This window comes from Amblyomma maculatum, chromosome 9, assembly GCF_055883805.1.
Source record: "Amblyomma maculatum isolate TAMU_Amacu chromosome 9, ASM5588380v1, whole genome shotgun sequence".
Taxonomy (NCBI): Eukaryota; Metazoa; Arthropoda; class Arachnida; order Ixodida; family Ixodidae; genus Amblyomma; species Amblyomma maculatum.
In genome coordinates, this window is record NC_139352.1 from 122365322 (window position 1) to 122390217 (window position 24896).

The window sequence follows — 24896 nt, forward strand, 5'->3', positions numbered from 1 at the left end:
TGGCACGAGAACTCAGGAGCCAGACTTCATTGTTATAACTGATAATGTGGCAAGGGGGCATTGTAGTAAACGGGTTATTTTACCATAGAAAACATACAAAATTGGACAGTACAGCAGGTCTTCATTGTTGTAGCCGATATATTGTTAAAACCGGTATCATAAGTGGACTCGACTGTAATTGGGACTGCAGCTTAAGAGATGAAACACTAACATAGGATGAGTACGAACGGTGAATGAAACGGATGGCTCTGTTTTGCACGGCTTCTAATGAATCAATGAGGTATGCTTGCTGTGGATCCTAAATTGCGGATGCATACTCAAGTTTTGGTCTGATCAATGATTTATGAGCAAGTAGCTTTACATTTTGAGGGGCGTCATGAACATGACGTTTAAGAAAGCCTAGTTCTTTATTTGCAGATGATATTAGCTTTGACACGGCCTCATGCCATGATAAATCATTGCTGATAGTAATGCCGTGGTAAGTATAGGACGGGACAAGTTCGATAGGAGAGCCAGAAATCTTATAAGCAAAGAAATGCGGGTTGCGACGTTGATGAAAAGACGAGCTTGCACTTGTTGGGATTAAATGTCATTGACCAGTGATTGCACCATGGTTGAATGTGGTTAAGATTATCTTTCTTGATCAGTGGTATTAGAAACTGGGACATAACGTAATCAGCAGTGAACAGACAGACTTGGCATGATAAATTTTGTGGCAAATCATTAATATACATTAGGAATAGGAGGGGGCCAAGGACAGCTCCCTGAGGGACGCCCGATGTTACCGGTAGACAGTTAGAGGAGTAGTTGCTAATAGTAACGGACTGTGAATGATATGTGAGGAATTCTTTTATCCATACATGGTATTGATAATGTTAAGAGATAGGAAACGTGCAGAGTGGGTCAGAGAAATAACTCAAGTCGCTGACATTTTAATGGAAATCAAGAAGACGAAATGGGCATGGGCAGGACATGTAGCGCGAAGAAAGGATAACTAATGGTCGCTTAGGGCAACAAACTGGATTCCAAGGGAAGGAAAGCGTAGCAGGGGGCAGCAGAAAGTTAGGTGGGCAGATGAGGTTAAGAAGTTTGCAGGGGTCAAGTGGATGCAGCTGGTACAGGATCAAGTTAATTGGAGGAATATGGGAGAGGCCTTCGCCCTGCAGTGGGTATAGTCAGGCTGATAATGATGATGATGATGAATTTCTCTATCTAAGTTTAATCGGGAAAGTTTTAATAGCAGACGTTGATGAGATACTTTATCGAATGCTTTGGCAAAGTCTAAAAAGATGGCGTCAGTTTGTAAGTTAGCATCAAGGTTGGAATGAAGATAGTGAAGAAAGATGGCAAGCTGAGTCTCACATGATAGGCCTTTTCTTAATTCGTGTTGCGATGGAGTGAAAAAAATTTATAGATGTTAGATGCTGCATTATCTGAGAGTAGATGACGTGTTTTATGAGTTTACAAGGGATGCAAGTAAGGAAAATGGGGCGATAGTTGAGTGGAGAGTCTCTGTTACCTGATTCGAAAGCAGGAGCGACCTTCCCCATCTTGCAGTCTTCTGGGATGATACCTGTGACGAGTGACTGAGAAAATAACAAGCACAAAAACTTGGAAGAAATGCCTTTGTGCTAATTTCGTCGATTCCGGCTGACGATGAAATTTTTAATTTGTCAATTGCGCATGAAATGCCATTTGGATGGAAAGTGATGGCTGGCATTGCCAGTTCAGTAATGGGAGGTAGCAAAGGGAATGGTTCTGCAGGTTCTATCGTGAATACTGATGAAAAGGCAGTACTATTGAGTATATCGGCACATTGAGCATCACTGACAGTATCGCCGTTATCATCAGTAAGGGTGATGTTGCACGATTGCTGGGGTTTTATCACGTTTAAAAATTTTCTTAGGCTACTTGTTATCGTTTCGGGTAAGTCGTGAAGAAAGAAATGTTTCACGCTTTTCACTGCTGACAAGTACGCATCTTTTGCGCTGTAGTATTTCTCTCACACAGAAGGGCTGGATTTAAGTTTTGCTGAACGGTACAGTCGCTGTTTTTCATTTTTTAGTCTGAGTGTTTTGTTGAACCAAGGATTTTGGGAATCAGATTTGATTGTGCACTTCCGGAATATGGTATCTGCTCGTTATATCACTAATTGTGCGTTTGAAGATTAACCAATTTTCGTCGACTGTACGCTGGTGGTAGTGAAGTTCAAATGTGGATAAGAGGGAGTTTAATTCATTATTTATTCTGCGTAGTCGGCCTTATCGTAAAGCTTTATTGTTTCTTTGGACACTTGCCTTTAAACGGGAGTAATATTAAATGAGGCTTGAATAACTTTATGTTCACTGACTTCCCTCAAGTAAGTAATAGAAGCTAGGGTCTCAGGATGACTAGTTGGAATGAGATCAAGTGAAGTCTCTGTGATGCGTGTTGAGACATACAACGACAAGTTCTCGAGGCTCTTGAGAAACGGTAGCATCAGGTTGGTGCCAGTATATAGATGGGTAGTTAAAGGTCCACGGAAACGGCCCCCAAGAAGACACTGATAAACGCGTTCAATGTGTAGAACGAATTATTTTGAGCATTAAACCAAAGTATAACTCCTTAGAACAAAGCCAGTGATTTATTATTAATTTTTAAAAACAGCGTTTTTTGAAATTCGCGGGCACAGAGGATGTCGTTTGGCGGTGTCGCATGGAACTATTTCCCAGGACCGTGACGTCACGGGCATGTTGACTGGCAAGCAAGCCAGAAGCTGCCATTCGCTGCGGCCACTGCAGCCATGACGTCACGGACACACTTCCGGTAGCTGCGAAAGTCGTCTGCTCGTGCGCTGCTCGAACTCTGTGCGGGCTGTTACAGCTCGCCGCCCTTATCGGTTAGGTGGCCATTGCCCATTAAGTGCAACCGAAGCGACGCAGGAATCGGCAGAACGAAGCTTCATTTACAAATATCTTATTTATATAACGTGGTTTCAGGAGTATCGGAGTGTCGTCCGACGAGGCGTCAACAGCACGGTCAAGCACCGCACGATGGCAGCACCTCCTTGACCGCCGTGAACGCCACCGCTGTGGCCCCTCCTCCCGCACACCGTTCGCGACCGACACTGCGGATCGTTAGCACCGATGTCCGAAATAAAGCGTGCTAAAATTTGTTGGCGTCTGGAATATTGAGCCGAATATCAAGTATGAAGCCCTCGTGAGGATCGCTGACCAGCAGCAAATTGCTGGTAAGAACGATAGCCGTGATACAAGCTAGTTTCTGCTCAAGCCAGCTGCCGCTGGTGCATTTCGGCTGATCCGATCTGCTCGTACTAGCTCTGCAATTAATGCGTCGGCAGAGTTAATCCTATAATTATTTTACTATGGCAGGATAGGAATCACTATAAGGCAGTTTCATAAGTAGACGATTTACGACAGCGTTGATCATGTTCCAAAGCGTCGACCGCCGCGGCTTCGAAGCGAAACAATAGGCCTAGCGACGACTAGAGATGGTCACGCACGGCGCCGGCGTTCGCCGCGCTCGCACGTTCCACCCCCGCGGTAATTGTGTAACGTACCTCAGCCTGCTCGCGGCATCCCGTGCTGCAAGCGTTGCAAACTCGTGTACTTTCATAGCTAAGGCCGCGTATTTTTTGGTGTTCTGCTCAGCAACAAGCCGTTCAAACGATACTGTAGGCACGACAAGGCTTCAGTACGCAGTCGCTGCGCTGTCGGCTGTAATCGAAGACGTCGGGCGGCACCATATTCTATACATCGATCTTTAAACGTGATACAGTGGGCAAATGAATAACTTTGTGAAGCAGACCCGCTCGTACGTTTCGCGCACTCGGGCGCCGACGAGCAGCTTCCGTCAACAGACGCCGTCATAACCTCAGTTAACGACGCAAACCGAGGTCGTCAAGCTCGGTTTGCGGTAACCGCGGTTAGTGGTGCAACCATGGTTTGGTCCGCCGTGTAACATAGGATAACCACGGGTTTGCGGTTACACTAACCGTCGCTGCGCGAACTGGCGAACTCCTCAGGCGTGTGCAAGCGAGGACGGGTTGGCGCGAGTACGCCACCAGCGAGCGAGCGCGAGGCAACCGGAAGTTCGTCGAAGTGACTTATGTCTGGGCGGAGCTTTGAACTTGCTTGTATTCTTTGTTTTTTTTATGGCTCCCTTCGGCGTACGAGTTGAGAGGGAAAATTGGAAGGGTCATTTTTAATCGCCGATATCTCTGGTGTTGCAGAAGCTAGATCGAAAATTTTTGCGGGAGAATGATGGGTGGTTCAATAACTATCAGTGTTATGGCGTTGTTTATCCTTCTTTGTGACCCCTTTCAGTGGACCTTTAAGGTCACCGAAAAGAATAATTCATGCGCTGGGATACTTAGTTGTTAATTGTAGCAAAACACTATTAAACTCACGAGGGAAGTTAGGGCTATTATGTGGTGGTCGATAGTAGACTCCAAATAATGTTGTTGTTGGTGCAGTACGGCAAATGAGCCATATAATTTCAAGGTGAGATTGGTGATGTTTGATGGGCACAGTTTGTGGTTGATAGAGGTTTAATATGTTAGCCCTGATAGATGGATTGCTCTGCACGGTGGCTTCTTGTGGGAGCCGTCCACTGTCCACTGTGATGAAACAGCTGAAATCTCTCGGTGCGTTCCAGAATTTTTGAAAGGCAGATTGGCTGATTTGTACATCTACTATCACTTTTTTAAAATCCGCTGTAAATTATGTGTACAGTTGTGTCGCTTCAAAAAATCTGGCAAGCAGCTTAATTTGCGCCTAAACAATTTTGGTTCCTGGCAACGTGCCCATTTTCGTTGTATTTTCATTCTGTGGGTTAGAAATGGTTGAATTGGTGAAAAACTGCGGCGAACAAAACACACCACAAAAAAAAAACAAAAGAACTAGACACACGCCTGTGTCTCGTCTTCTTTCTTGTGGTGTGTCTTGTTCGGCGCAGTTTTTCACCAATTCAAGTATGCACCAACTAGCCCAAAAAGCGAAAAGCGAAAAAGCGGTGTTAATGCAGAAATGGTCGGTCGCTAAGTGTCTTGCCATTTTTCATTCTCTTGGTGTGGGCATGATTAACTGTGCATTGTGTTGCCAGGATGCGAATCTGCTTGAGTGCAACAGAGGGCGAGGTCACCCGAGCGAAGAACCTGCTCAAGACCAATATGCTGCTGCAACTGGATGGGACGACGCCCATCTGCGAAGACATTGGCCGGTATACACCCTTTTCATGTGTTAAAAAAAGGAATGCCGACCAAAGGTTGTTTGTTGGCCCGCCGGGGTGGTGCAGTGGTAAGACGCCAGACTACTGTGCCGGAGTACCCGGGTTTGAACCCGACCTCAGTGGTTGCATTTCGGTGGAGGCAAAACGGAGTGGCGTCCGTGTGCTGTTCGATGCCAGTGCACGTTAAAGAACCCCAGGTGGTTGAAATTTCCGGAGTCCTCCACTACGGCGTCTCTCATAGCCTTAGTCGCTTTAGGACGTTATACCCCACAAACCAAACCAAACCACCCAAAGGTTGTTGTTAATAATACAAATACACTCCTTTCAGTGCATCATTTGCCCTCTTAGGCGCTTGTCGAATGATGCCATGTCATGGTCGAGACCTTTGTTGGCAGTTTCTTGGTGGAAAGGAAAAGATTATGCTAGAGGTACACTTATGCCTTTGCTGTTTGTGAAACGCGTTTTTCGCTAATAAATCGAGGGTAATTTGAGGCTCATCATTTGCTGCTCCCTGCCGCACCAGAGTGCTGTGCTGTGGTGTTTTGTGTCAACCTCACCTGATGGTGCAACGTGTGTAATGGGAGACTTTTGAATGCTGCATGAGCAGATTTCAAAATGCTTCATTGCCCGCCATAACCTATTAGGACAGGGTTTTTTTTTTTTATGTTTTTTTCTTCTCTTTTTTTCCCCCCTTTTTTTTTATTGTCACTGTTGTCCCTTCTCCATGAATTTTTGATTATTTTTTCTTTTTTTTCTTTCTGCCACTGTTGTCCTTCCTCTCAGTTCCCTCCGGCATCCTTATGCTAGACAAGAGCAATTACAAATGTGTTCTCAGGCATTGAGCATGGTGTAGCCATTTGCACGCTCGGCTGAGGAGTGGAAGGATGACGATGATATGATTTATTGACGACAGTCTGCACCACTCATGAGCCAAGAATTGCTTTCACATTAGAAGGCTACATACACTTGGTACGAGTGTAAGCTGATCATAATTCAGCTTCAGTAATTCATGTAACACCACCAAGAATTGTCACTGAAAGTTGCAGAAAGAAATTTGATTGCACGGCCAGTGACCTTTCATTATTGATGATATCTGCAGCCTACTGTATAAACCGGAATGTAGGTCGAGATTTTTTTCTAAAAAAAACAAGCTGAAGTCGCCCCCCTTCTTATAAAGCGTCATTAGCAGAATTTGAGGCACAGTCTGGCAACAAGTGGCATGCTTGCTTGCATGCCAGGCTTTGTGTTCCCACCAAAGCAAGGTTGGGATAGAGTGAGACACGAATGCAAAGAACATCTGTAGGTAACTGACAGATTGGGCTCCAAGAACATTGCGGTAGGTGCGGTCTACATGTGGGCAGGATCAGCTGCCAAAGCACCCAACAATATCTTCTGGGCATGTTTGAGGGAAGACTTTCGGTGCCTCCAGCAAGACTACCATTAGCTCATATTGGGAGATTTCAATTCTCACCTTGACGACCCGAATGGGTACACAGATATGAATGGCCAAGAGCTGCTAGCAGTTTTGACGACTTTGACCTGCAGTCTGCAGAGATGTGAAGGACAAACCACCTGGACATCAGGTAACCGGACCTCAACCATCGACTATGCAGTAACGTCCCAATGATTGACAGAGTCTCTCTCAAGAATGACGATTGTTGAGGGAGGCAGTTGGAGCTTAGGTAATGACCGCAACTGGATTTTGGTGGTGTAAACGGAGATGCAGCAAAGTTTTCCTCTTGGACAGCAACAGAGGGCAAAACACCTGGAAGCGGCGCCAGCGAGTACCTGCCAGGAAATAGTGGAAATGGCCACCCTTTGGCGAAAGAAAGGTATGAGATGGAAGCGAAGAAGGCATTTGGCAGCAAGGAAGGCAGTGTACCGAAACCACCCAGGTCTAAAAAACTTGCCATGAACTATGGGAAAACTATAAAAAGAAACGGATTGCAGCTAATAAACTGATCCAGACCAAAATTCAAATGGCCGACAGAGCTTTCTTGGAGAATTTTAGAAGCGGCTGGAATGCGGAAAGCCTATGGTCAAACATTACCCCAACAACAGTGGGTGCACCCAGAGACCCAAAAAGCCCTGTCGAAAACAGAAGGCCTAGAATTTATGACAGAACGGGTCACACAACAGTTCACGGAGTGAGAGAGGACAAATTAAGCAAGCGACGGGGACAACCTGACAGCGCTTGAAACAGACCCAAACGTATGGCTGGACCCCATTGGGAAGCGGCAGTTAGAGAATATTGTCACCAGGATTCAAGAGAACACAGCAATGGGGTTAGATGCTTTCCCAGCAGCCCTCCTGAAAAGAATGGGACCGAATCTGAGTGAGGCCTTGTGAGAGAGTCCCTTAATGAGCTCTTTTAAACAGAAGTGCCTAGGGATTGGCTTGTAGGCCGTATGTTTTCTTTCTGTACAAAGGAACTGGAGACCGCAGCGATGGCACATCATACTGGCCATTCACAGTTACCCTATTACTTTACAGGATCGTCACAACCAAGCTTGGGCAGAATGGGAGGGAATCTTGGGTGAGCTCCAGAACGCCTAACTCTCTGGGTGTCGTCTGGAAGGCAATCTGTTTGTGCTCATGCTGTTGATGCTGAGTGACTTGGAACGTGACGCATGCGGAGTAGGGTTTGACTTGTCCTATATTATTGAAGGGGAGGTCGTCCCAAAAGCTCTTCTATATGCAGATGATATTGTATTACAGTCTAACCTCGCTATAACAAAGTAGTACAGGGCACAAAAATTTGTTACATCAGATATTCGTTATAAAAGCGTGCGCCCAAATTCCTGTAAATAAGTTTCCTAATAAAATGAAACAAAATGCGCACTAATATGGACAACACAAAGGTGCGAAAACACACAATTTTTTAATTAAAAGCTTCATATAAGTATGAAATCTCGCTTTTCGTTCCGTGTTGGAAAGCAAAATTGAATACTAGAAGGGATGTTGCCTCCGCGAACATTTTGCGCAACGGAGCCAACAAACTCTGGGAGCGTAGCACGCGCGCATGGGTCGGCTGCAGTACTAGAGGCATGGCAGCGGCTCATGCCATGACGAAGCAGTGGTGATGACATGCCAGTAGCATGCCTGTCAACGTAGCATGGTTGGACTCTAGCAGCAGTGGTGGCGACGCTCGAGTCCAGCCATGGCCATTCATGACCTCCAAGATCACCGCGTGCGGTAGTATGATCGTGGAGGCCATGGTCCGCTGATGCTAGTTCTTGCTGCCGCCGCTTGATGATGCGCAGGTGATTTAAACACACTTCGGCGGCGCCACTCGACTCTGGCCATGGCCATTCATGGCCCCCGAGATCATCGTGCACAGGGGTGTGATCTCGGAGGCAATAAGCCGTTGGCGGTAGTTTTTGCTGCCGCCACCAAATAACACGGCACACACGAACGCTTGGGCCATTTAAACACACTTCTATGGCAGCCTATTTGACTGATTGAAAAGTTACGTTTCTTGATGTTTTTTCTGGCTCCTTTATGCATTTTTTGGCGTTTTAATGCAAAAAGATTGCTTCGTTATAACCGATCTAGCGTCAAATTTTGAAATTTTTCTTTCGTTATACAGAGATTATACAGAGATTATACAGAGAGAGAGAGAGAACTCCCATAGAAATAAACCATAGACCAACCAAAGTTTGATTTTAGTTTGCTTTTCTGATAATTCGCTATATCCGTGTTGGCAAGGTTCGACTGTGGCGGCGGATTCAAGAGAGAGGCTGCAACAGCTTCTAGATGTGTGCAGCATACATGTCGATCATCTGGGACTGGAGTTCAGTGCCAGGAAGAGTGCAATAGTGACCCCAAGGCAGAGAGGGATGGACGACCACTAAGGCTGCAGGACAGGATGATCCCATGAGTTCAGCTCACCTCAAGTGTGGATTTCATCATCTCGCAAGAAAAACGGATCCGCGAGAAAGCACTGCGAGGCCAGCGGGTACTGTGGGCCTTCAGTCGCATGGAAGTGGTTCGGGGCCTATGCAGGGCAGTGATGGTTCCTGGACTCACTTTCGCCAATGCGGTACTGTGTCTGTCGTCGGCTACCCGGTAATTTATTGAGCAGCGGCAACGTGAGGTGGGAAGACAGGCTCTTGGCGCCCATCGATCGACACCCAATGGGGCGGTGCAGGAGGACATCGGGTGGTCCTTATTCGAGGCCTGGGAGGCGATGGCCAAGCTTGGCTTTGAAATTCGGTCCCGGGGTGCTGGGTGCGTCGAGTGCAACACTACCTCCTGTACTGCAGATTATCCTCAAGATGGAAGAAGAGAGTGGACTGGGGGCAGCCGAGTTTGAAGTCCCCTTGCCGGCTTTGTCCAAGCCTGAGCTGCTGCAAACTGCATAAGCAATTAGACACACCAGTGGAAGGTGACCGCTAAAAAGAAGTTGGCCCTCCACAACTCCATTGGAAGCTCATCGCTTTTCGAAGCCGTGGACACAGCTTTAGTGGGTGAAGTGTGGCGAACGGCATGCAGACAGAACAGACGTAGTGTGCGCGGTGTGTCAGCAAGCAGAAGAGACCACAGAACAAGTCCAATGCTCCAACCACAGCATCAGGCCGGAGTGACTCTTGAACAGGCACTTGGATTCCCACCACAACGACTGCTCAATGCCGATTCAGCTGCCGGGGATGCGGGAGAGACAGCCGACATGGTTGGGGATGTGGAAGCGACCGTGAAAGCCACAAAGCGACGACTTGCGTTGGGGAGGGAAATCTCTGTGAAGGGGTATAGACTGTAAGGTCACCTACGTAATTAGGTTAGGACACATGTGGAAGTTTTTTGATTAAGGACCACCCGCTACAAAGGGGAAGCCAGGAATTCAAATCCAAAATGCTCGTGAGCGGACAGCCAAAACCATATCGGCATCCTGCAGTTGCACTTTTTTTTTTCCATCCCAAGCGCATTTATCTCCACGTGTGCACTTTCGCTCAACCTATGACGGTATAAAATGCCTCTTTAGCAATGAATAGCAGCATGTGGAGGCAGTTTACAGCGGCTTTCCAGAAGGAGTGATGTTCGCTGAAGTGAACAGCAACATGGCTGCTCTCTCAGCGACAGTTCGGCGGTTCGGTGTTTCGGAAAAGAGCGTGCGGTGCCGTGGACAAGATCAGCTGTTCGCATGCAACCTTTCAAGAAATGTAAGCAACACACTTGATGAAACTAGATGGCACACTCTGGGATGTGGCAAGCAGCAAAGAGCCGACGATGCTGCTGAAAGTTTGGAGTGAGATCATAGCTCTGGTGATGCAGGGACACAGCCGATGTTGTAAATATATACGCTTCTTAACTTTTTTTTTTTTTTTTTATTTATTTATTCGCTTCACGGTGAGGGGGTAGACCTATATTCCCATCGACCGATAATACAGTTATACGGTAGGTCCATATTTAAGCTCAATCCCTCAAGGCAATCAGGCCAGTTGGTCGGACATATTTCAACGAAAAACGTAGCATTAGGACAGGACTAGGGAGACGAGGACAGGACAGAGCTACAACTTACAACTGAATGAAATGGTATGACGAAAAAATATCCCATCATTAAGCAACAATACGCATGCGCATACCTTGAAAGTTGGTAATATCCTTTATTGGCAATCTGAAAATCGAAAAGAAAAAAAGAACAGTTAGCGGTCATGAAATGTGGTGCAACCACAAGTACGTTCTAAAAACAGTTTTTTTTTTTTTTACATCGAAAAGTTCACTGGGTGAAGGAGCGATAATTTTGTGTGTGCTCAGTTGCAGTGAAAATTGCAGTGGTGCAGCGGGCAGTTGCAAGGTGAATCTTGTTGCATAGCACAAACCATTTCCCCGTGCTAAAAGCATGGCGCGTTTAAAACCAAATAATTGTGTCTTGAAAATATTTCCCTCGAGAGGAGGGATGTTACGGGTGACAATGCAGTAACATTGCCGCTCTCCTTGGACATGCGTTGGTTGACGCAAGTTGTGACTAGCACTTCTGTACTACTTCTCACACAGATTAAAATTACTTTTGTGAGACAATTTGGGCGCCCACAATATTTGCTCCAGGAGCCTCCGCATCTGTGTCTTGCTTGCGTTATTGCATAGTAAAAGCATCATCTATGAAAAATATCTGCAAGTACCTTTTTTTTTTTTTGTCCTTGAGCGAAAAGAATAAACATTAGTAGCTGCCTCTGAGCAAGGCCACCACGCAGCTGCAGTGAGGTTGGGTTTGTAGGAGGGAAGGCTGTGCTCTTGGGTGTTTACACTTGAAATGGGGTACCAGCAATAGTGAGCCTTTTTATACCATTGTTATGGCATACTAAAGAGCATGTATTACCCTTTCTTTTTTGATTGCCATTGCTCTTAGCTCTCATGGTGCCTTATAGAATTCTCTATGTGCTTTTGAATTGTTCCTTTTTTTTTTCTCTCTTTGCTGACGAGAAGAGTGGGTCACCGACTCCTGTGTGTTTGTTGCAGGCAAATGCTCTGCTATGGACGTCGCATTCCTCTCCCTGAGCTCGAGGCAAGGATCAATGTAAGGGCCAGTTTTTTTTCGGTTCTTCTTTTTCACACTATTGGGTGCACCGCATGGAGGCCAGAGGATGAGTGCATTGCAAAAGGACATTGCATTCATAAATGTTTTACCTCCAGTTCTGTCTGGCTTTGCTGACTACAGTGAAATCTGCAAATTCACTTGATGCAAATTCTTAAGTTCCCCTGCTGCAGTGCGTTGTGTACAATGTGCAGAATTTCAGGTGTTCCGAACACTTTGTGCGGCGCTACAGATGATGCGAATGCACTGCGTTCATTTGTGATCATTTATGAAAATGCTGCATCGCAAGAATGACCTGGAAAAGTGGCCTCGCAAAGAATGGGGATGTTTAATATCAGTGCGCTGGATCTCTTTCGTGCAGTGGAACTGTGTCCTTCATGGCCCCAGTTGATGATTGGGCAAAGGCATTAACCTGGCAAATTGAAGACGCACACATGCTGAAGGAGTTTTGCGATTCAATTGAGGGCGTCTCGGCGGACTTCCTGGCAGACACATACTCTTTGAAGCCACTGTAAAAACATTTCGCATACTAACTGCCCGAAGCGGGAATTGCTGGGCGAGTTGGTACACGTAAAAAAAAAAAAAAAAAAAAAAAACTGAAAAAAGTCGTAGGATCAGTAGGAGACACACACACACCGTCGCCAGTCTTACAACTGTTTATTATTAGCTCAACCACATATTTAAAGTCACATTCCTTGCGCAAGCGCACGTACAGTCGCATGTACCACAGTCCGTACGTCATTGCAAACCTGACAAAAAATGCCACTCTTTTTCCGTGATAATGACAGACGGATCACTGATGCAGACATGTTCATTCTTTTTTATTAAAAACACTTCTAGCAGTTTCCGCTCGTGCCTGGACTTTCCGCGGCCGATAATAGTAGTCCTGTGAAGTAACTTCTGGCACTCTCTCGCATATATGGCCAGGTTGCTCCTTGGGCCAGAACGACCTGCCGTGTTCTCTGAGGCGCTCGTTCAAGCACTGCCCCGTCTGCCCTATATAAATTTTTTCGCAGAAGGTAGGAATAGAATACACTACCCCCACAGCACACTTGGTGAACTTCGTTTGGTGCTTTGTTTTGCAGGCAGGCTCTCTCTGAGAGCCAGAGATGCAGGCACACATATTGGAAAGTTTGCGCGGGACCGAAAACAACAAATTCATACCAAATTTCTGGGAAACCTTTTTCAGCCCATGTGAAATTTCGTGGTAGTAGGGAATGACCTCAAAATTTCTTGTCCTATCTGTTGGGTGCTCGGTATTAGCAGGTGGCTTGAAATGTGCGCTTGCACAAAGAATGTGAATTTAAATATGTGGTTGAGCTAATAATAAACATTTGCAAGTCCCGCAATGGTGTGTATGTGTCTCCTACTGGTCTTGCATCTTTTTTCGCAGTTTTTTTTTTTTAAGTAACTGTCAGCAGCACCCCCTAGCGGCAGTCGCTGTTTTTGGTGCCACCTCGGTGCCCTCGGTCAGCACACTTCGCTGGCAGTCACTGCTTTCAGACAAATTAAGGGTTTATTAATTGGGTGAGTAGCAAAAACCATGTATGCAAATTAGGATCCCTAAGGAGTGGCAAATGGGAGCCATTAACGCTTAGGGTTATACCTTTAAAGGCAGGGCTAAAGTGTAGACATCTGTGAAAACTTCTGTATTATTCCTAAGGGCACTAAGCCTACTTTTCACCTCCAGTCTGCTGCAGCATCAACAAGCGTGCTCCTTCTTTGGAAACACTATACTTTCAATGTGCCGCACCACACACCTTCATTGCTGATCACCTTGAGGCGATTTCAGGTGGTAATGTTTTTACTGCTAATGGTATGTGCCAGCCATAATTTTGTGCATAGAGCATAGCAAATATTTTTGTTTCGGCATTTTGCAGGCGGTGACTGCAAAGACCGTGCGCGACGTCTGCACCAAATACCTCTATGACCGCTGCCCAGCTGTTGCTGGTGTTGGTGAGTGAACCGATCAGACAGGCAGGGTGAAATTTATGCTTATGCCTTAACCTGCTGGGGTGGCTCAGTGGTGCTCGGCTGCTGAGCCCCCGGATGTGAATCCAACTACTGCAGCTGCATTTCGATGGAATGCAACTGTATGTTGTGCAGTGGCTGTCCGTGCTAGAGATCCCCAGGTGGTCCATCCTCCACTGTGGCGTCCCTCATAGCCAGAATTGCTTTGGGACATTTCGTCATCAGGCCTAGTCAAATCGATGATTGATGCTTTAAACTTCAGATTTAGACATGTTGGAATCGCTTCTCGTGCACCCAGCTTCACCCAGTGGTTAGTCTAGGCACTGCACTTGTAGAACGAGTTTAAATTGTGCCAGTCTGGTGAAGTTGTGATTTTCGATGCACCTTTTTGAGAGCTAAATGCATGTGTTGTTACGAAAGAGGGCATAGCGGCTGCCTTAAAAAAAAAAAAAAAAAATACCTGCCACTATGGTAATACAGCATTAGCATAAGTTTTGTGATCAAAAGACTTCCTGCAAGTCAAATATTGAATCAAATTGTTGGGTTTTTGATTTGACGGCGTTGAGTGGTGATAATTACCCAAAAATAGCCCCAGTGATTCACCAGTGAGCTTTGACTCTGAGTCCGGTTGGTTATATTTGATGAAAACGCATTTCTGAAGGTCCACCACGTATACCAACATGTATACCCGGCCTTTACAGCCAGATTGCAGCAGTTTTGGTTTAGTGCCTCATGAAAGCCAGGAACTGCTTGACCGAATGGCACGAGAATACAGGCTATTTCCACTTGTAGTTTTTTAATGTAGCTGAAGAACAGTGCTGTACAGATAGTTTTTTGCACAGTACACCTGGATCATTGAACTTGAATGTGTATATTCTAAATTTTTTGTGTTAATGCATCTAGCGATATCATGCCTTTTCTATCTTATTTTTATCAACTCACCATAAAAATGGCAATTTTCCGATTTTTTATGTGCTTCCTAATAAAATGTTTGCTTTGTATCTTATGTTTTTGGAAAGAGCATGTGCAATTTTGCATGCTGCAACGAGCGCTGCAGTATTATTTGTACTGGCAAAAAAATGTTTTCCAAGACGTATGAAAAATGGCCATTTTCTCGCGGTAACAAAAGAGTCAAGCCTCAGGTGCCATACTATACCTTGTATATGTCTGTGTCTTTGCCTCGACATATCCCTACAAGCATAGCAATGAAGAGTATAAGCTCTAAAAGCCAAAGCGCAGTACGACTAAGTGACTGCAAGCCATTTTAGGATTTAATTCATTTTAGCTCTTCACATGAGGGTTCCTGACATCCGCTTAGTACCTATCTGTACTGAGTATCAGCAATCACGTGATCACCGTGTGCACATAGAGTAAAACCTCGATAATTCGAAATTCTGGATAATTCGAAGGTCTTCTGCTGTCCCCTATTTTCCAATGTAAATCTGACCGGATAATTCGAACTGGTGGCCTGCGCCAGGCCGGTTAATTAGAAAATTAGTGGTGCTATGCGGCAATACCCGATCCATGTTTCGCTGCAAGCCCTTTGAAACGACGGCCCTATGGAGCTGCAAGGCAAAGCCACATAGTGATGGTGATGATTGATAGGCGACGCGTCTGAGCATCTAGACACAACAATTGGCCCACAGTGTGGCCCGTGGACCGCCGAAATGCGCTCCTGCTGAGGAGATGTGCTTCTCTGCAACGCACTGGCTTACCATTTTTATCACGTGACCTTGCCCCCATTCCATCCCACAGCGTGTTTCACCCTCTCTTTGCACTGCGTCAGCGGCAGCACTTGTTCCGTGCTGTGACCGCTCTTTCCCTGTGCCTCTGACGATGCAAGTGTGTGCTACGCAGGTCCCACCTGCGCCATTTTTTGTGCTGTGCATAGCGGTAAGGGTCGGCTACTGCGCCATTGTTCTTCTGAACTATGCAGAAGTGCTAGCTTTGCGACTGTACTAGTGAATGAAATGCCGAAGTACAAGACTTTAATGCTGCAACAGAGGTTCTTCTTGATCCAAGAAGCAGGCAAGAACGCTTGTTCAAAGACCCAGTTGGCTGAAAGGCACGACTTGCACCTCTCGACGTTGTCCACAATATTGAGCAACAAGTCAAACCTACGAGAGGACTACCGCAAGACACATTCTTCGAAGCGGTCACGAGTGCGGGCTTCCGCATATCAAAATGTGGCATCTACTGTGCTTTGCTGGCTGCAGAAAGCAAACGCAGCCCACCTTCCCGTCAATGGAACGAAATTGCTAGAGAAGGCCTACGACCTGGCTCTGCAACTTGGGCATGAAGAATTCAAGTGTAGTAACGGATGGTTCAGCTGAGAATGCAATAAGTTCATATTTCTGACCGTCTGTGATGAGAGCGGCGGCACTAACGAGAGCATTGTCGAGAATCGGAAGACGCACAGTTTGGCGCCGCTGCTTAGCGAATGCGACGCGGACGACGTTTACAACATTGACGGGGCTACACTTTTATAAGATGCTGCCAACAAAAGCATTCGCAGTGAAGAACACCGCGGTCAGGGATAGAAAATAAGCCGAGGGCAGGATTACTGTGCTGTTCGGCGCGATCATGTACAGTAAACACAAGCTGCCGCTACTGGTTGTCGGGCCCCGCTAGGGTGGCGCAGACTACTGTTCCCAAGGATGCGGAATCGAATCCCGGCCTCGGCGGCCGCTTTTCGCTGGAGGCGAAAAGCAAGGCGCTCATGTGCTGTACGATGTCAGTGCACGTAAAAGAACCTCAGGTGGTCGAAATTTCCGGAGTCCTCCACTGGTGGCGTCTTTCATAGCCTGAATCACTTTGGAACGTTAAACCCCACAAACCAACCTAGCCAACCTACTGGTTGTCGGAAAGATGGGGAAGCCTCGCTGCTCCAAAGATTCGTTGCTTCAGAGGAAGATTTATCGGCACCACCTGTTCAAGCGAGTCCTCCTTTGCTACGACAATGGCAAGCAATACTCCATCGACCTCCTCGAAGCTATATATGCCCGATGGTGTACCCTCGGAAACAAATGGAGCCCACATTGGTCAGGCGAGTGTTTTGAACACGCTGATTTTTTCAGTGAAAGCATTTTTGATACCGATGGAGATTTCCGACGTATGCGTGATGAAGAGGGAGCAGAATATTGCGACCGCATCAATGCACTCTGCGCAGAAGATGGTGAGTCCAATGCACTCGGCTTCGCCGAGTATCTGAACTCTGAGAGTAGTGAGAAGACAGCCTACTTCAGACTTGGAGGTTAATACTGTTGCGAAAAAACGCGATGACAGCGATGATAGCGACGAGCTTCTCTGAGCACCTGCTCTCAGTGAAGTTATTGGATCGCTGAACGTTATCCGCAGTTTTGTTGAGTGCCATGGTGGAAGTTCTGAAATGTTTCACCTAGTTGATCAAGTCGAGAACATGACCTTCGGAGCCGCAAACTACCGGATGTGTAGTTGGCCGTACGAAAGCTTTCAACTCATCTGCACTTCCTCGCGCCATTTCACTCTGGAATGATCTTCCTGATTCAATTGCATCGATAAATTAGTCCTGCTTCATTCCGTGAGAAAGTGTTAAAGGGAAGCTGAAGCACTTTTCGAAAAAATTGAGTTTTCGGCAGCATTTAGTTGTTTTTGGTCCACTGAACAAGAATATCGCATTAAAAAAGGGCTTAAATAAACGCAAGCAGCTGTTTTTTAGAAGAAAATGCGCACCAGCGCCTCAGGGCGCCGAGCGAACGCCATTGTCGCCTGTGAGTGGTCGGGACCGTCGTGACGTCATCGACGGGTGTCCCGCGGGTCTCCGGCCTGCCCCGACGGCGCTGCTGCGTAGTGCGTTGCTAGCGCGTTGCTTCAGTTGGCTGGAAGGCCTAATCTTGAAAATTATGGATAGTGCGGGCAGTAGTGAACAGTTTGCACTCTCGCCATATATGATCGAGCCATCAGCGGCTGCAGAAAACGGCGGAACCAACGACGCCGCGCAGTGCGCCGATGGAGAAAGTGACGCCGCGACATTTTCACGGGTTGGAAATCTCCTCTGGTACGTATGTTTTGTGTAGGTGCTTGTTTTTACATATCTTTGCGAGGTAGATGTGCAAGTGGTAATAAAGTAAATCCCGTCGAAACGCTGTTGCTTACTGGCATGCTGCATAACAGCCGAAACACCAGACATCTGTAACATCGAATTCAAAACGCCGGCATGCTTACACGAGTCACGCGAGGTAAAGCATTTGTGTTTCATTTATTTAGAGCACGGTGCCTACTTACATCCGAAGGCCTTTTATTACTACGAACTATTATTACTACTGGATTTTATATCTGCTTGGGATGCATTGCAAACTGTTGGCGGCCGCACCACAACTTGCAGGCTTTTGTCAGCAGTTTCCTTTGAGACGACCTGTGCCTCTGTAAGCCTGATTTTTACATTCTCTTCGCATGGCGAAGGGGGTTAAGTGGTAGCTTCTTCTTCAGGAGGCGTGTTCTCGAGCATTTCTGCGAGGACCTGAGAGAATATGAAATATGCACAACACAAATGCCAGCCTACTATGAAGAAATACATAAAGATTCATGAAAACACTGGCAAAAGCATTTTCTTTCTTTAGTATCAATAACCACAGTGCCTTAGACCACATCCAAAGATTAGGGCCCTCAAGGAATTTACTATCCTGAGACGTGCTCTTCCCTGGACTCTGTTGTTTTGCATTGTGAAAGATGTAGTCGCAAGATTCTGTTCAAAAGAAGTCAGATTTATGCTGATTAACAGCGCAAGCGTGAGTGCAACTTTACTAACGAGCACAGAAAACTACTGCCACTGCACCAATATGGTGCATTTCGACAGATATATGTTTAGAGGGTGAATGAGAGAGAATCCGAAACTCCGACCAAAGGTCTCAGTTTTATGCTATACAGATATACCTCCGCGTACTACAACGCTGATAGCACGCAATTAAAAAAAAAAAGATACTGTCCCACCGCGGTGGCTCAGTGGTTGTTTTGACGAATGTCGTCGGAAGGAAACAGGCGGGCTGCCGAGTCACACCTTATTAACTGGTGGGCCTCGTGCCGCCGACTGGTCGCTGCGGCGCACAGGATATGTTCACACGATCCACTATACAGTTATGGCCCTCGGGTGCCGATTGCTAGGACGCTAATTTCGAGGCAGAGGGATTTGGCCCCGCCACAGCAGCCGCAATCCAGTTTTGGGAGATGCAAGGCGCCTGTGCAATATCCGATGTATGGAGATTCGGGCTGGAAAAATATTTCCCGAGCCCTTCGCCACTATGTCCTTCACATAGCTCTAGTCAGTTCGCGGAACGTTGAACCACACAAGCAAACCACGGACAGGCACAAGCGTACCTTAAACACTTACCTCCCGCCGCTTTCTTTTGGCGAAGGCCGCTCTTAAAGGTGGCGAGGTGTTATTGTTGTGCGGGAACACTGACGGAACGACTCCGGGCTTCAGTCGCGCTGATTTAATTGGAATTCCGAGTGCCCGTATCGTTCCCAAGCTCCGATAATAGTCACTGTCACGGAAATGGTTCGAGCACAACACAGTTGATTTCGTAGGTACGAAATTTTTCCTCATCACGGCAGAGACCCACCGCGCTGAAAGTTTCTTGTCCTTTGGAAACGTGTGAAACACCACATCGTCCCGGTCGCCAGTGTTCGCGCAGCAGAATGCTGCGCAGAACGACGGCATGATGGCCACTTGTCGCTACACCCACTCCACACAGAACGCTCGAACTAGAAAAAACAAACGGCACTAGCAAAGGATTACGTTGAATCGTCGTTCGCCACGCCAAAGCGCGAGACGCAGCGGAGCAAGCAATGCGGGACGGGCAGGACGGCCGGCCGGCTCCCCGTGAATGGCGTCACTTCCGCCAGCTCTCCAATTGTGCCATCCCCCAACCCGGCGCTTCCGGAGGCGACGGGGGCGTGTCCGCGGCGGGTTTTTAAAAGGCGATTGCGGCTGTTCTAACGGACAGAATCGAGAAAAAATTTACACATATGATTTTTGAGGTCTTTTCTTCCCAACCACAGCATTTCATGCAATTTGAAAACCGCTTCAGCTTCCCTTTAAGTTTGTATTGCTAGTTCAATGGACCTATGTTATACTATTACCATGTTGCCTTTCTTTCTAAATGTTTTCTCTCATATTTTTATATGCATCTGCATGTACTCTAATGTACTGTATTCTGTAGCGACCTGGAGGCGAAAAGCAAGGCGCCCGTGTGCTGTGCGATGTCAGTGCACGTTAAAGAACCCCAGGTGGTCGAAATTTCCGGAGTCCTCCACTACGGCGTCTCTCATAGCCTGAGTCGCTTTGGGACGTTAAACCCAACAAACCAACCAATCTGTAGCGACCATGTATAATTACGTTGGGAATTCTTTTATGTTTGAAATTATGAAATACCTAGTGTCTGCTCCTTGTTTACAGCCATTAACCTTGATATTGTAAGCCCCCTTACACAATGCCCTTCGGGGCCTGTAAGGTTCAATAAATAAATAAATAAATAAATAAATGTGGCAAACCAGCATCTCTGATTAAGTAATTCAAAATATGCCCAATAAAGGTAGCGTGTTCCTGTAACAAATTTTTTTGCCTGAGTCGTATTTCTTGGTGTGTTCAGTTAATTCGAAAAACACACCTAATTCAAAAATTTTTGCGGTCCCAATGACTTCGAATTAACGAGGTTTTACTGCAGCTTGCACCTTGTGCTAATTTTTGTTGTGATCAGGTGGAGCATGCAGTTACACTGAGACGTTGCCAAATGCCTTGAAGCTCGGCTTAAAGTTGCATCCTCAAATTATTGTCGTGGCAGTCTGCACACCTGCGCAGTATCAGCCACAGCAGCTAATATAAAGCCAAATCAATTGAATCATGGCCACAGATGCAGCCGAGGCTCTGTCTGTGCTCTGAATAGTGTACGTGTGTGGGAGGTCAAGCATGGGGTTAATGCCATTGGAACACTAACTGCTGACATAGTACATGACAAAGTGCCGACATTTCTCTCAGCATAGGGCACACTTATACCCCTGCCTAGGACCAGACCGCGATCATTACTCATTCATGTGTGGAGGGGGACCAGCCAGTGCTCCTATTTCAATTTATTTTTATTTTATTTTCAGTGCACTCTGCAGCGCCGAAGCATTATAGCAGGGGATTTGGTACAACATTAAAGTGACGAGCAGATAAACAAAAAAAGTCACACGAAAGAAAGAACAAAAAAGGGAGGGGAGGGTATACAAAGGAGTAATGAATACAAAAAAAAAAAAAGCCGTGTGTTATGGCTATTCTCCTTGTTACCGTGAGTTGCATGTGTAGTCAGCTCTAGCATGTGACTCCTGCATGATGTCACATTCAATTGTTGCAGCTTTGCTAGTTGTACATGGTCAGAAGTCTTTTGTTGCCTCGCAACGCTGCTTTAAGGTTCGGCCGTTTATATAACAAGATAGTGCTCGCAACCACCGATGGGAGTTGGCCGGAAGTTTTTGGCTCACGTTGCAGCCATGTAGTACAGGAGGCTCATGCCTCCACCATATGTGGGAAAGCAGCCTGTCGGGTTGCACGTGTTTGTTGACAGATACACAGTCATCATGATTTATGGTCCATGCAAGCAACATGTCACAAATGTCAGTTTTCGTATGGCTAAAAGCGTATTCATAATATCATATCAAATGACGTTCTACCTGTTATTGAAACTTGCTGGATGGCATCCTTATGTACTGAGGGATCATTCAGATTCAATTTTTCTGCACTTTTTAACCATTTGGAAAGCCTTGAGGCACAGTTTAGCAGTTAAAGGGTCCATCGGATTTCTTCCAGTGCCTATATTGGCTCATGACTTTTATCATCTGTACTTGCAGGTCCTGTCGAGGCCCTAACTGATTACAACCAGCTCAGGAGCAACATGTACCGCCTCCGGTTCTAGGTGCTTTGCTCTGCAGTTGTCTTGCCGAGTCTTGTATAGTAGCGTCAACATCAATAAAGATGCCTCTTGAGGTTTATTGCCTCCCATTTCCTTTAAAGTTTGGTTTGTTTCATAGCTGTGTTGTTGCCGTTTTGCTTTAAAAGCAAATAAAGTATCAATGGATCAGACCACGTTAAAAATGAAAATGCAAAAAGCACCAATGGTAGAGCACACTGAAGATCTTCAAGCAGTTGAAATTAATCCAGAGCCCTCCACTACGGCATCCCTCATTCAAGCGTAACTGAAATTTGCGCACAGAACAAGGCAAGTGCTTCTACCAACTAATACATTATGCAGCCGAACCCGGATATATCGAACTCGAAGGGGATCGCGAAATAGTTTGATGTATTGTAAAAGAAGGCTAGGTCAAGACGGCGAGGTCGTGACGGCAAGGGCAGCCAAGCCTTGTCTAGCGTTTTAATCCGATCACGAACCCAGGCGCGCGCCGGAGCCGGCGCCGCGGGACGATGATGATGGTATGTACAGTACTCACAGATTGAAATAGGACACTTGGAGCGCGTGGCCGTCGCTGCATACAGCGCCGCCCGTGAATGCTCATGGAACCAAGGTGCTGCATTGTGGTATAGCGCGAGGGGGAGAACATCTAAAAAGCAGAACTGCTCCTTCCGGTCGCCAATAAGCAGGCCTGTTGTTTTGCCACACTGCTTTGCATGCAGCGACGGCCACGCGCTCCGAGTGTCCTATTTCAATCCGTGAGTACTGTACAAATGAAAGAAGATCATGGCATGTACAAATGAAAGAAGGTCCACAGAAGGCTCACACAATCTGCCCAGGGGGTCGGAAGCGGCCAGCCTGGTCGCTCCTAATTAACCGATGTACCGCGGCGCACAAACGGTTTCAAGCGAGAAACATGAACAATTTCAGTTCCACGGTGGCGTCGATCGGCTGGGGGATCAACAGGCGTGACTTTGTAGTTAACTGGAGAAGTTTGGCTGATAATCTCGTAGGGACCAAGGTAGCGGTGGTGGAATTTGTCACTAAGGCCAGGGGTGCGCAGTGGTGTATACAGCAGTACTTCGTCACCGGGACGATAAGAGACCACGCGATGCGTAGAATCGTAGCGACTCTTGCGGTCTGGCACGCTGAAGAAGGAAGCGTCGAGAATTGTAGTGGGAGGACGGCCATAAACGAGGAAAAATGGAGAGTAACCGGTAGTCCGCTGTACTGCTGTGTTATAGGCGAAAGTGACGAATGGTAGAATAGTGTCCCAATTTCGATGATCCGGTGTGATGTACATGGAGATCATATCCGATAAGGTGCGGTGAAATCGCTCAGTCAGCCCGTTAGTCTGGGGATGGTAGCTTGAGGTTGTCTTATGAAGGGTGGATGACGCGTGAAGAACTTCGGCAACGACTGCCGATAAGAAGGCCGTCCCGCGATCACTTAGGAGCACCCGAGGAGCGCCATGACGCAATACAATTGATCGCAAAAAGAAATTTGCTACTTCTTGAGCGGAACCGGTCGGTACAGGTGCTGTCTCAGCGTAGCGTGTAAGGTGGTCGACAGCTGTTATAATCCAATGGTTACCCCCATCGGACAGAGGTAGGGGACCATATAAGTCAATGCCGACTACGTCGAATGGCGTGGCGGGACAGGGAACAGGTTGTAGAAGGCCAGCGGGCGAAGACGTCGGCTGTTTGCGACGTTGGCACAGAGGGCAGGATGCGACGTATTTGGCAACGCAGGAAGATAGGCCAGGCCAAAAGAATCGTTTTTTCACTCGGTCGTAGGTTTTGTCAACACCAAGGTGACCTGAGCGTCATCGTGGAGAGCCGCCAGTATACGTGGACGAAGCACACGCGGCACGACTGGGATCCAGCGAGTTCCATCAGGGCAATACACGAAGCGGAGTAGGATGCCTTCTTCGAGCTTAAAATTGCGAAGTTGTCGGCGAAGCCGAGCATTGGGTGGGTCCGAAGCGCCAATAAGGCGGTCGATGATGGGTCGGCAGTAGGCATCGGCTAATTGCTGTGAGCGGAGAGCGTGTTTGTTTTCAGAATCATCAAATGAAACTGTTGTGATATACGTCGGAGAAAGATGGTCGGCTGTGGTCATAGGTGGAAATGCATTGGGAAGAAAAACAGCAAGCCGATTCCGAAAGTGGACAGCGAGAAAGAGCGTCGGCGTCTTGGTGTTGGCGACCCGATTTATAAGTGACGTCGAAATGGTATTCTTGCAGGCGTAGAATTCAACGGCCAAGTCGGCCTGTCAAATTTTTGAGCGAAGACAACCAGCAAAGAGCATGGTGGTCGGTCACAACTTTGAAGTGCCGACCGTATAGGTAAGGGCGAAATTTTTGGACAGCCCAGACGACGGCAAGGCACTCCTGCTCGGTAATGGTGTAGTTTTTCTCAGCTGGAGTCATAGTCCGTCTGGCGAAGGCAATCACTTTCTCACGCGAAGTTGCATCGCGCTGCAGGAGTACAGCTCCAAGACCGAGACCACTAGCATCAGTGTGCAGGATGGTTGGAGCGCTGTCACTGAAGTGGCCAAGAACAGGGTCTGATGTGAGGGCGTGCTTCAGATTATTAAAAGCGGCTTCGCACTGTTCAGTCCACACGAAAGTGCTGCGTGCTTTAAGTAGTTCATGAAGTGGAGCAGCAATACTTGCAAAATGCCTTATAAAACGCCGGAAATAAGACGCCAGGCCGAGAAAACTGCGCAATTCTGTAATCCGTTGTGGACGAGCAAAGTTCAAGACCGCGATGATTTTTTCAGGGTCTGGACGAATGCCGTCATGGCTGAGTCCCAATATTTTAATTTCCTTCTGTGCAAAGTGGCACTTCTTGGTGTTGAGCTGAAGGCTCGCTGAAGCGAGACACGTGAGGACCTCATTCAGGCCCGTGAGATGGTCGTTAAAAGTTGACGAAAAGATGACAATGTCATCCAAGTAACATAAACAGGTTCTCCATTTTAGGCCACGAAGCACAGTATCGATCATTCTTTCAAAGGTCGCTGGTGCGGTACAAAGTCCGAAAGGCATAACATTAAATTCGTAAAGGCCATCGGGAGTTGAGAAAGCGGTTTTTTCTTTATCGTCCTCGTGCATAGGTATTTGCCAATAACCTGAGCGGAGGTCCAAAGTCGAGAAATATTCGGCGCCTTGGAGAGAGTCAAGGGCGTCATCAATTCTTGGCGTTGGGTATACATCTTTGCGGGTAATTTTGTTGAGTGCC

General features: G+C 46.9%; 1 protein-coding gene across 1 annotated transcript in view; it reads left to right on the forward strand.

Moving 5' to 3' along the window:
• UQCR-C1 (Ubiquinol-cytochrome c reductase core protein 1) overlaps positions 1-21757 on the forward strand; it is a 99251-nt gene extending 77494 nt beyond the window's left edge. Inside the window, exons 10-13 of the mRNA XM_084579516.1 lie at positions 5104-5220; positions 11686-11743; positions 13642-13717; positions 21596-21757. Coding sequence (XP_084435642.1) covers positions 5104-5220; positions 11686-11743; positions 13642-13717; positions 21596-21660 — 316 coding nt within the window. The 3' untranslated portion in view covers positions 21661-21757. The remainder of the gene's footprint in view (positions 1-5103; positions 5221-11685; positions 11744-13641; positions 13718-21595) is intronic.
• The last annotated feature ends 3139 nt before the right edge of the window (positions 21758-24896 follow it).